The sequence below is a fragment of the Pseudophryne corroboree genome, chromosome 2, assembly GCF_028390025.1.
Source record: "Pseudophryne corroboree isolate aPseCor3 chromosome 2, aPseCor3.hap2, whole genome shotgun sequence".
NCBI lineage: Eukaryota > Metazoa > Chordata > Amphibia > Anura > Myobatrachidae > Pseudophryne > Pseudophryne corroboree.
The window spans coordinates 631,195,820-631,208,664 of record NC_086445.1 but is presented as its reverse complement, the minus strand read 5'-3'; the positions used below and the strand labels follow the sequence as shown (position 1 = coordinate 631,208,664).

Genomic DNA, 12,845 nt, shown 5'->3' with positions numbered 1-12,845 from the left:
CTCCAGAGGGACGATCACAGGTACAGCCTGGATGGTCACCGGAGCCTTGCCGCCGGCCCCCTTGCAGATGCTGAAGTAAGAAGAGGTCCAGAATCGGCGGCAGAAGACTCCTCAGTCTTCTAAAGGTAGCGCACAGCACTGCAGCTGTGCGCCATTTTCCTCTCAGCACACTTCACACGGCAGTCACTGAGGGTGCAGGGCGCTGGGAGGGGGGCGCCCTGGGAGGCAAATGAATACCTATTTTGGAAAAAAATACCTCACATATAGCCTCCGGAGGCTATATGGAGATATTTAACCCCTGCCAGAATCCGTTAAGAGCGGGAGACGAGGCCGCCGAAAAAGGGGCGGGGCCTATCTCCTCAGCACACAGCGCCATTTTCCCTCACAGAAAGGCTGGAGGGAAGGCTCCCAGGCTCTCCCCTGCACTGCACTACAGAAACAGGGTTAAAACAGAGAGGGGGGGCACTAATTTGGCATTAGAAATATATAAAAAAGATGCTATAAGGGAAAACACTTATATAAGGTTGTCCCTATATAATTATAGCGTTTTTGGTGTGTGCTGGTAAACTCTCCCTCTGTCTCTCCAAAGGGCTAGTGGGTCCTGTCCTCTATCAGAGCATTCCCTGTGTGTGTGCTGTGTGTCGGTACGTGTGTGTCGACATGTATGAGGACGATGTTGGTGAGGAGGCGGAGCAATTGCCTGTAATGGTGATGTCACTCTCTAGGGAGTCGACACCGGAATGGATGGCTTATTTAGGAATTACGTGATAATGTCAACACGCTGCAAGGTCGGTTGACGACATGAGACGGCCGACAAACAATTAGTACCGGTCCAGACGTCTCAAAAACACCGTCAGGGGTTTTAAAACGCCCGTTTACTTTAGTCGGTCGACACAGACACAGACAGGGACACTGAATCCAGTGTCGACGGTGAATAAACAAACGTATTCCTTATTAGGGCCACACGTTAAAGGCAATGAAGGAGGTGTTACATATTTCTGATACTACAAGTACCACAAAAGAGGGTATTATGTGGGATGTGAAAAAACTACCGTAGTTTTTCCTGAATCAGATAAATTAAATAAAGTGTGTGATGATGCGTGGGTTCCCCCCGATAGAAAATTATGGGCGGTATACCCTTTCCCGCCAGAAGTTAGGGCGCGTTGGGAAACACCCCTTAGGGTGGATAAGGCGCTCACACGCTTATCAAAACAAGTGGCGGTACCGTCTATAGATAGGGCCGTCCTCAAGGACCAGCTGACAGGAGGCTGGAAAATATCATAAAAAGTATATACACACATACTGGTGTTATACTGCGACCAGCGATCGCCTCAGCCTGGATGTGCAGAGCTGGGGTGGCTTGGTCGGATTCCCTGACTAAAAATATTGATACCCTTGACAGGGACAGTATTTTATTGACTATAGAGCATTTAAAGGATGCATTTCTATATATGCGAGATGCACAGAGGGATATTTGCACTCTGGCATCAAGAGTAAATGCAATGTCCATATCTGCCAGAAGATGTTATGGACACGACAGTGGTCAGGTGATGCAGATTCCAAACGGCACAAAGGTGTATTGCCGTATAAAGGAAGAGGAGTTATTTGGGGTCGGTCCATCGGACCTGGTGGCCACGGCAACTGCTGGAAAATCCGCCGTTTTTACCCTAAGTCACATCTCTGCAGAAAAAGACACCGTCTTTTCAGCCTCAGTCCTTTCGTCCCTATAAGATCATATCTGCCCAGGGATAGAGGAAAGAGAAGAAGACTGCAGCAGGCAGCCCATTCCCAGGAACAGAAGCGTTCCACCGCTTCTGACAAGTTCTCAGCATGGCGCTGAGACCGTACAGGACCCCTGGATCCTACAAGTAGTATCCCAGGGGTACAGATTGGAATGTCGAGACGTTTCCCCTTCGCAGGCTCCTGAAGTCTGTTTTACCAAGGTCTCCCTCCGACAAGGAGGCAGTATGGGAAAAAATTCACAAGCTGTATTCCCAGCAGGTGATAATTAAATTACCCCTCCTACTACAAGAAAAGGGGTATTATTCCACACTATATTGTGGTACTGAAGCCAGAAGGCTAGGTGAGACTTATTCTAAAAATTTTTTTGAACACTTACAAAGGTTCAAATCAAGATGGAGTCACTCAGAGCAGTGATAACGAACCAGGAAGAAGGGGACTATATAGTGTCCCGGGACATCAGGGATGCTTACCTCTATGTCCCAAATTTGCCCTTCTCACTAAGGGTACCTCAGGTTCGTGGTGCAGAACTGTCACTATCAGTTTCAGACGCTGCCGTTTGGATTGTCCACGGCACCCCGGGTCTTTACCAAGGTAATGGCCGAAATGATGATTCTTCTTCGAAGAAAAGGCGTCTTAATTATCCCTTACTTGGACGATCTCCTGATAAGGGCATAGTCCAGGGAACAGTTGGAGGTCGGAGTAGCACTATCTCGGATACTGCTACAACAGCACGGGTGGATTCTAAATATTCCAAAATCGCAGCTGATCCCGACGACACGTCTGCTGTGCCTAGGGATGATTCTGGACACAGTCCAGAAAAAGGTGTTTCTCCCGGAAGAGAAAGCCAGGGAGTTATCCGAGCTAGTCAGGAACCTCCTAAAAACAGTGCATCATTGCACAAGGGTCCTGGTAAAAATGGTGGCTTCCTACGAAGCAATTCCATTCGGCAGATTTCACGCAAGAACTTTTCAGTGGGATCTGCTGGACAAATGGTCCGGATCGCATCTTCAGATGCATCAGCGGATAACCCTATATCCAAGGACAAGGGTGTCTCTCCTGTGGTGGTTATAGAGTGCTCATCTTCTAGAGGGCCGCAGATTCGGCATTCAGGATTGGATGCTGGTGACCACGGAGCCCAGCCCGAGAGGCTGGGGAGCAGTCACACAAGGAAAAAATTTCCAGGGAGTGTGATCAAGTCTGGAGACTTTTCTCCACATTAATATACTGGAGCTAAGGGTAAATTTATAATGCTCTAAGCTTAGCAAGACCTCTGCTTCAAGGTCAGCCGGTATTGATCCAGTGGGAAAAACATCACGGCAGTCGCCCACGTAAACAGACAGGGCGACACAAGAAGCAGGAGGGCAATGGCAAAAACTGCAAGGACTTTTCGCTGGGCGGAAAATCATGTGATAGCACTGTCAGCAGTGTTTCATCCCGGGAATGGAAACTGGGAAGCAGACTTCCTCAGCAGGCACGACCTCCACCCGGGAGAGTGGAAACTTCATCGGGAAGTTTTTTCCACATGATTGTAAACCGTTGGGAAATACCAAAGGTGGACATGATGGCGTCCCGTCTGAACAAAAAACGGGACAGGTATTGCGCCAGGTCAAGAGACCCTCAGGCAATAGCTGTGGACGTTCTGGTAACACCGTGGGTGTACCAGTCGGTGTATGTGTTCCCTCCTCTGCTTCTCATACCTAAGGTGCTGAGAATTATAAGACGTAGAGGAGTAAGAACTATACTCATGGCTCCGGATTGGCCAAGAAGGACTTGGTACCCGGAACTTCAAGAGATGCTTACAGAGGTCTTATGGCCTCTGCCGCTAAGAAGGGACTTGCTTCAGCAAGTACCATGTCTGTTCCAAGACTTACCGCAGCTGCGTTTGTCAGCATGGCGGTGGAAAGCCGGATCCTAAGGGAAAAAGGCATTCCGGAAGAGGTCATTCCTACCCTGGTCAAAGCCAGAAAGGAGGTGACCGCACAACATTATCACCACATGTGGCGAAAATATGTTGCGTGGTGTGAGGCCAGGAAGGCCCCACAAAGAAATTTCAACTCGGTCGTTTCCTGCATTTCCTGCAAACAGGAGTGTCTATGGGCCTCAAATTGGGGTCCATTAAGGTTCAAATTTCGGCCCTGTCGATTTTCTTCCAGAAAGAATTGGCTTCAGTTCCTGAAGTCCAGAAGTTTGTCAAGGGAGTATTGCATATACAACCCCCTTTTGTGCCTCCAGTGGCACTGTGGGATCTCAACGTAGTTCTGGGATTCCTCAAATCACATTGGTTTAAAACCAGTCAAATCTGTGGATTTGAAGCATCTCACATGAAAAGTGACCATGCTCTTGGCCCTGGCCTGGACCAGGCGAGTGTCAAATTGGTGTTTTTTTCTCAAAAAAGCCCATATCTGTTTGTCCATTCGGACAGGGCAGAGCTGCGGACTCGTCCCCAGTTCTCTCCCTAAGGTGGTGTCAGTGTTTCACCTGAACCAGCTTATTGTGGTGCCTTGCACCTACTAGGGACTTGGAGGACTCCAAGTTGCTAGATGTTGTCAGGGCCCTGAAAATATGTTCCAGGACGGCTGGAGTCAGGAAAACTGACTTGCTGTTATCCTGTATGCACCCAACAAACTGGGTGCTCTTGCTTCTAAGCAGACTATTGCTAGTTGGATGTGTAATACAATTCAGCTTGCACATTCTGTGGCAGGCCTGCCACAGCCAAAATATGTAAATGCCCATTCCACAAGGAAGGTGGGCTCATCTTGGGCGGCTGCCCGAGGGGTCTCGGCTTTACAACCTTGCCGAGCAGCTACTTGGTCAGGGGCAAACACGTTTGCTAAATTCTACAAATTTGATACCCTGGCTAAGGAGGACCTGGAGTTCTCTCATTCGGTGCTGCAGAGTCATCCGAACTCTCCCGCCCGTTTGGGAGCTTTGGTATAATCCCCATGGTCCTTTCAGGAACCCCAGCATCCACTAGGACGATAGAGAAAATAAGAATTTACTTACCGATAATTCTATTTCTCGGAGTCCGTAGTGGATGCTGGGCGCCCATCCCAAGTGCGGATTATCTGCAATACTTGTACATAGTTACAAAAATCGGGTTATTATTGTTGTGAGCCATCTTTTCAGAGGCTCCGCTGTTATCATACTGTTAACTGGGTTTAGATCACAAGTTGTACGGTGTGATTGGTGTGGCTGGTATGAGTCTTACCCGGGATTCAAAATTCCTCCCTTATTGTGTACGCTCGTCCGGGCACAGTACCTAACTGGCTTGGAGGAGGGTCATAGGGGGAGGAGCCAGTGCACACCACCTGATCGGAAAGCTTTACTTTTGTGCCCTGTCTCCTGCGGAGCCGCTATTCCCCATGGTCCTTTCAGGAACCCCAGCATCCACTACGGACTCCGAGAAATAGAATTATCGGTAAGTAAATTCTTATTTTAAAAGCATTCTTACTTTGTAGCATAATTTCCACACTTGCCTAAAACATTGTGCAGTGTTGTGTGTGTGTGTGTGTGTGTGTGTGTGTGTGTGTGTGTATGTATGTATGTATATGTGTGTGTGTGTGTGTATATATATATATATATATATATATATATATATATATATATATAATATATATATATATATATATATATATAATATATACTCGAGTATAAGCCGACTTTTTCAGCACTTTTTTTTGTGCTGAAAAAGCCACCTCGGCTTATACTCGAGTCAGTGCACAGTGACAGGGAGCGCACAGCGCGCGGCTCTCCTGTGTCCCTCCTGCATCTCCGGCGGCAGCGGCGGGTCTATTAAAGGAAGTACCCGTTCGTGACCTCTGATCACGAACCGGCACTTCCTTTAATAGACCTGCCGCGGCCGCTGGAGATGCAGGAGGGACACAGGAGAGCCGCGCGCTGTGCGCTCCGTGTCCCTCCTTCAGAAGACAGCGCGGGATCGACGGAGGGGTAAGTAACATCACTGGGGGAGCATATTTGGCACTTGGGGAGGGGGCATATCTGGCAGCAGCATGAGGGGCATATCTGGCAGCAGCATGAGGGGCATATCTGGCAGCAGCATGAGGGCATATCTGGCAGCAGCATGAGGGGCACATCTGGCAGCAGCATGAGGGCATATCTGGCAGCATGAGGGCATATCTTGCACATCTGACACTGTGGGGCATATTTGGCAGCATGAGGGCATATCTGGAACATCAGGCACTGAGGGGCATATCTGGCACTGTGGGGGCATATCTGGCAGTATGAGGGCATATCTGGCACTGTGGGGGCATATCTGGCAGTATGAGGGCATATCTGGCACTGAGGGCTGTGTACGGCTAGAGCTGCATTTCCCACCCTAGGCTTATACTCGAGTCAATAAGTTTTCCCAGGTTTTTGTGGTAAAATTAGGTGCCTCGGCTTATATTCGGGTCGACTTATACTCGAGTATATACGGTAATATATTTTACAGGTTGAGTTTCCCTTATCCAAAATGCTTGGGACCAGAGGTATTTTGGATATCGGATTTTTCCGTATTTTGGAATAATTGCATACCTTAATGAGAGATCATGGGGATGGGACCCAAGTATAAGCACAGAATGCATTTATGTTTCATATACACCTTTATACACGCAGCCTGAAGGTAATTTTAGCCAATATTTTTAATAACTTTGTGCTTAAACAAAGTGTACATTCACACAATTAATTTATGTTTCATATACACCTTATACACACAGCCTGAAGGTTATTTAATACAATATTTTTAACATCAGAAAACAAAGGTTTCACTATCTCAGTTTAACTAAAAAAATTCCGTATTTCAGAATATTTGGATATGGGATACTCAACCTGTGTGTGTGTCTGGCATTTTTAAACTGTCTTTGTACTAAGGGCTCCTACACATTGTATTTATTTTTACAAGAAACAGAATTAGCGGTTAAAATTTGTGAAATTTAGTAAAAACATTTAAAGTTTTGTATGTGATAAAAAAAAAGTTAATAATATATTAGTGTACCTATGTTCCTGCCTGATCATGTATTGTATCTCCTTGTACTTTATTCTCAGAAAGCCAAGACTTGCCTTGCTTCCGCTGCAGCTGCAAAGGAACTTATTCAGCATCCTGAATTTTGTGTTTCCCTTGTTGCCAACACCATGTATCCAGCTTGTGGCAGAGGCCATCAGTGTGAAGGATTACTTCTCAGATGCTTGGTTACTCCACCTTACACAACAGTTTCTGAGAAACTGTGGCATTGAGACCCCTCTCCTGAGCCCTCATGTGATAGAGAGACTGCATATACTATGCACAGACCTAAACCCGGTTCTGGCTGAGCATTCTAAATTAGACTGGTATAAAGAGCCTGTTCCCAAAGCAGTCAGTGAGAGGGAAGCCGTTCAAGAAGATGTCGCTAGCCCTAAGTTAAGTGTTTGTACCAAAGAATTGAGCACAACTGCCCAATCACTGAGTCCGTCACCGGAAGCAGAAATGAAGGAAATAACCGCCACAGAGGAGATTCTTCCTGCATCCATCAAGGTATATTGCAAGGTTACTTTTACAGGATATTGATCACCTAATTGATTGAAACGTATCTGACATTCACTCTGATTTTCCATCTTGACATGAAAAGTTACTCATCCTGTTACCTATAAGCTACAGCACATTAACAGATATCTGGCATAGACACCACAATTGTTAAGGGGGGTTACACACTAAAGAGATGTGTGCTGAGCGATCTATCACAGACCGCTCAGAACTCATCTCTCCCCCAGCTCAGCACAGCGCGATGTGTGCTGAGCGAGGGGGGGGGGGGGGGGAGCATTGCGTTCTCCATCTAGCACTGGCGATAGCCCCGTGCATCACTATCGCTGAGGGGCATACACACGACAGATCCGTGCTTAAGTTCTAATCAATCTAGTCTAGTCAGATTGCTTAGATATTAAGCACGGATCTCTCCGTGTGTACCCCCCTTAACATTACTACGTGTATAGTTTCGGTGTCCATTGTTTTACATGTATGCATGAAGTAAAATATTCATAAGTATACAGTAAAAAGCCATGTAGTATAGGTCACAACCATGCTCATTACACTTCTGAGTCTTCAGCAAGCTTTCAGTGCACTCACTCATATGTCCACGAGAACATTCTCATTGTGTTCCTTCTCATTGTGTTCCTTCAGTACTAAGAAAATTCTTATAGCTTTCTCTCAGTACATTGTTTCTGAATGATCTCAGGTTTTATCTAGATGATCTTAACAAATATAGTACTGTACTAAAGTGTTGCAGTAAGTTATATACATTCCTTAACTTGTGTACAGCATAGTTGTAGTGGAAGTTTTATTTTTATATAGCTTGCTACATTATCTTTATTTAAAACATCCTCTGTCTTATCCTGGGTTCTGTGTGATGTAGGTTTTGTCTTCTCCCATTACATTGTTTTATCTTTTTTTGCAGGCTCACATCTCTATGCTAAAACAAAGCCTTCATCTAGACATGGACTCTGAGGTGAAAATGGAGGAATTCATTTTGTTGTGATGAGTCTGTTGTCTACCAATGGTGTTATAGTTGTCGTCTTTGTTTTCTAGTCACCTGACCGTGGATTTGTGTTACAACTACAGACAATCTGTGACTTGTGTAACCCCTTGCAGGTGTGTCTTTATGTTTTTGTTTGCTCCCCATGACTGCGCTTTGGGCACACTATATTTAAATAGGCAGATTTGTAATAACATTCTTTGATCCCCTTGTCAACCTCTTTTTTCATAATTCCCGTATGCACACATGTTCATAGTGCATTGTATTTAACAGTATTTCAAATATAGATAAGTAGGAGATGTTTTCATACAGAACAGTGGTTCTATATTTCTCTTACGTCCTAGAGGATGCTGGGGAATCCGTAAGGACCATGGGGATAGACGGGCTCCGCAGGAGACATGGGCACTTTAAGAAAGACTTTAGGTGTGGGTGTGCACTGGCTCCTCCCTCTATGCCCCTCCTCCAGACCTTAGTTTACTACTGTGCCCAGAGGAGACTGGGTGCATCTCCTGAGTTTCCTGAAAGAAAGTATTTTGTTAGTTTTTTTTATTTTCAGGGAGCCTGCTGGCAACAGACTCCCTGCAGCGTGGGACTGAGGAGAGAGAAGCAGGCCTACTTCTGTGAGTTTCAAGGCTCTGCTTCTTAGGCTACTGGACACCATTAGCTCCAGAGGGAGTCGGAACACAGGTCTCACCCTGGAGTTCGTCCCGGAGCTGCGCCGCCGTCCTCCTCACAGAGCCGGAAGATAGAAGCCGGGTGAGTATGAGAAGAAAGAAGACTTCAGAGGCGGCAGAAGACTTCAGATCTTCACTGAGGTAACGCACGGCAGTTAAGCTGTGCAACATTGCTCCCACACAGCACACACAAACGGCAGTCACTGTAAGGGTGCAGGGCGCAGGGGGGGCGCCCTGGGCAGCAATATAACCTAATTTTCTGGCAAAAGTAGATATATACAGCTAGGCACTGTATATATAAAGAGCCCCCGCCAGTTTTTTATATATTTTAGCGGGACAGAAGCCCGCCGCTGAGAGGGCGGGGATTCTACCTCAGCACTCACCAGCGCCATTTTCTCCACAGCACAGCGCTGAGAGGAAGCTCCCCGGACTCTCCCCTGCTTATCCACAGTGAAAGAGGGTTTTAAAGAAGGGGGGGGGGGGGGGCACATAATTTGGCGCAAAAATAAAGATTACAGCGCTATCTGGGTAAACATATTGTGTGTTTTTTTCCTGGGTCATATAGCGCTGGGTGTGTGCTGGCATACTCTCACTCTGTCTCTCCAAAGGGCCTTGTGGGGGAACTGTCTTCACATAAGAGGATTCCCTGAGTGTGTGGTGTGTCGGTACGCGTGTGTCGGCATGTCTGAGGTAAAAGGCTCTCATAGGGAGGAGGTGGAGTTAATGACTGTGGTGTCTCCGTCGGCAACACCGACACCTGGCTGATTGGATATGTGGAATGTTTAGTGCTAATGTGAATTTATTGCAGAGTCTAGGGAATGTACAGGCGTCAAACCCTGCCTTTCCCCTATGTCACAGGGACCTCCGGGGTCTCAAAAGCGCCCACTATCCAAAATAGTAGACACTGACGCCGACACGGATTCTGACTCCAGTGTCGACTACGATGATGCAAAGTTACAGCCAGAATTGGCAAATAGTATTCAATATATCATTATTGTAATAAAAGATGTTTTGCATATCACAGAGAAACCCCCTTTCTCCTTCATCCACTAGGGGCCACTGGAGCGTAGTTACAATGGGGAAATAGTAGGCAGTAATTGGGAGCTGGCACTTTAAAATTCTCACACTGTGGCTAGCTCCTCCCCTACTATCTCCCCTCCAAGCCAGTCTTAGTTAGTGCCCGATGTGAGCTGGTTCACTTGGGTTTAGCTGAAGAATTTTTCTTTTTTCTTTATTATTTTATTTTTTCTTACTTACACACACAGACTGGCAGCTCTGCCACTGCCAGTCTGCACCGCGGGAGCTGCCGGCGGGGTCCCATCGCAGCTGCGTGCGGCTCGGGATGGGCCCCGGCTGAGGGAGACACTGAGCTCTCCTGAGTTGGCGGACACCGCTGCGTGCGGCGCGTGTCGCGGCCACTCCATCCAGCAGAAGATTCCGGCAGCAGGGCAGCGGTGAGTATCAAATGTGGCCGGACACCGCTGCGTGCGGCGCGTGTCGGGGCCACTCCATCACAGAGGATTCCGGCCGGACACCGCTGCGTGCGGCGCGTGTCGGGGCCGCGGGGTCGAACAGAGTACGCCTAAAGTGGTGAGTACAAACATCCCCCCCTCCAGACTGATGTATGCTTTTACAGATTCAGTTTTCAACATATGTATCTCCAGTCATAGAAGGCTGGAGTGCATCAAAGGCGCTTACTAATTTGAACTTGGCGCCATTATATGGGGGGCGGAGCTTCAGCCCGCTCTGTAGACGGGCTCAGCGCTCTTCACTACCCGGCTGCAGCAGAAGGCAGCCGGGGGATACAGAACAGTGAAATGTAAGTTACAAGGCTGGTTGCCTTTTATAGTTGCCGCCTTTATCTTATGTCAGTGTTGTGTAATGGACTGTCCGCTCCCCGGCCGCAGCATACAAGCGGACGGGGAGATACAGGGCGCTTCCCGCTTACTGTAGAGCAGGTTTGAATTTGGCGCCGAAGCGGGGGGGGGGCGGAGCTAACTCCCGCTCTGTTCGGCGGGTTAATCGCTCTCCGTCCCCCGGCCGCTACAGGACCGCCGCTTCACTGTCATACCGCTCCCCGGCCGCTGCAAGCTCCCTTCCCTCTCCGGGCTGTTCAGGGAGGATAAAGGTAGGATGTGGGGGTGAAGGCTATTCCCGCTTTGCTCAGCGGGCTCCCGGCGGCGGATCGCAGCGTTCACTGCCTCTAGGCACAAATCCTGTTTCAGGGGGGTTTTTAGTGTTTCTGTGCAGGGAGTTGCTGACATATTGGTAATATCTGACTTTGTCAGCCATTCCTCCCGGCAGGAGAGTCCTCTGCCAGGCATTTCATACATGGAGCCTGCTCTATTACAGGAGCTGGGGCTCATCTCATTGCTGATTAAAAATCTACTGTGCTTTACCCTACAAATACTATTAGGTTCAAATAGACAGTATTTACACAGGCACAGTATTTATCTACCCTAGTGGGTTCACATACACGGTTGGATTCACTGTGGGTGTGTGTATATATGTATGTATGTGTATATATATATATATATATATATATATATATATATATATATATATATATATAAATAGGTATGTATGAATATGTATATGTGTGGAGGTATGTATATAGATATATGCATACAATACCGTATATGGGGCGGTGCGGATGGTGTGGTGGTTGGCATTGCTGCCTCGCGGCATTGGAGGTCGTGGGTTTGGTTCCCACCGTGGCCCTAGCTGTGTGTAGTTTGTACAGATGTGTCCACATACATCCTTAGGATAAAACAAACCATTTCCGCAATGTTTTCTAATAACAAAATACCTCCTTACCACATAACATTTTCCCCCATCTTTTCTCGCAGTCTGGTCACCATTTTGAAAAGCCAGCGGAACCTCCGAGAAACATCTGGTGCACCTAAATTAGCGGTACACTACATACAGGGCGGGGTGTTGCCTTCCCTTTATTATTCCTTGGTGTCACTAGTTACTAATGCTATTTGTAATTTGAGAAATGTGTGTAAGGCATCAGACAAATAGCGCTGCTGCTCAGTATGCTAGTAGCGGGTATCTGTACAGGGGGACCAGGGTTTGAAAAACTTTAAGGGGAGCTCCTATAGCCTAGGGCTAAGACTCCTGTCCCACAGCGCAGCGCTACTGGTTCAGGTCTCCGCTGCTCCAGAAAGTTTATTTGAATCGTGTTGGTCACTACACATTATAGTGCAGACCTTACATAGGGCTGTGTTTATTTAACCCACCTTTTCTCCTTTCGTTGGTCTCACCTGGGATAGTCCAAGAATTCCCTCTTAGGTGTGAAGTATGCGGTGGAGCCATCTGCTTAGCCCTCCACGCACCTGCAGAACACTCCTGTTTGAACAGCTCAGATTATACAGGTAATGTCACTATTAACCAGAGACCTTGTACGTCATTTCACCTCTCCAGGTTTCTAAAGGAACCTTGCTAACTAACCTTCCAGGTTACAATACTGATGATGTCTGTTTTCTGTGGAGTCTGAACCAGTGTCTCAGAATATCCAGGTGCATTATACAGCAGTTCGTCTGGTACTGCAGGTAAAGGAGGCGGACACGTCAAGTCCATCGGGGTTCGACGCCAATGACGAAATGACAGCGACTGGTCCAGTCTCGGATGAGCTGGGCAGGCTCCGGTAGGCGGCCGGCAGACACCCGAATACACAATATCAGGTATCAAACAATGTTTGTTTTTCCTATCCTTTCCCCGCAGACGGCAGGAGATGGTATCAGAACCTCTCTAGGGTATACCCCTCGATGTATCGCCGGTCCAACAAGCTGCTGTTTTCCTGAGGCAGCCTTGCTCAGGGATCCATCAAAGACATATACGGCAGCGCGGTTCTATCTTGTCCGGAGCAGGTAGGTTGTGGAACAATTGTCCTCTAGGTTACGGGATAAGTCGCATCAGGATA

At 47.5% G+C, this 12,845-nt stretch overlaps 1 protein-coding gene across 6 annotated transcripts in view; it reads left to right on the top strand.

The window, feature by feature from the left end:
• FANCE (FA complementation group E) overlaps window positions 1–12,845 on the top strand; it is a 222,615-nt gene that overhangs the window by 65,495 nt on the left and 144,275 nt on the right. For 4 of the 6 annotated variants that reach the window (XM_063954876.1, XM_063954875.1, XM_063954877.1 and 1 more), the window contains exons 3-5: window positions 6,787–7,252; window positions 8,169–8,219; window positions 8,300–8,362. In XM_063954876.1, the coding sequence (XP_063810946.1) occupies window positions 6,787–7,252; window positions 8,169–8,219; window positions 8,300–8,362 (580 nt within the window). The remainder of the gene's footprint in view (window positions 1–6,786; window positions 7,253–8,168; window positions 8,220–8,299; window positions 8,363–12,845) is intronic. The other 2 variants (XM_063954885.1, XM_063954883.1) reach the window with 1 other exon arrangement.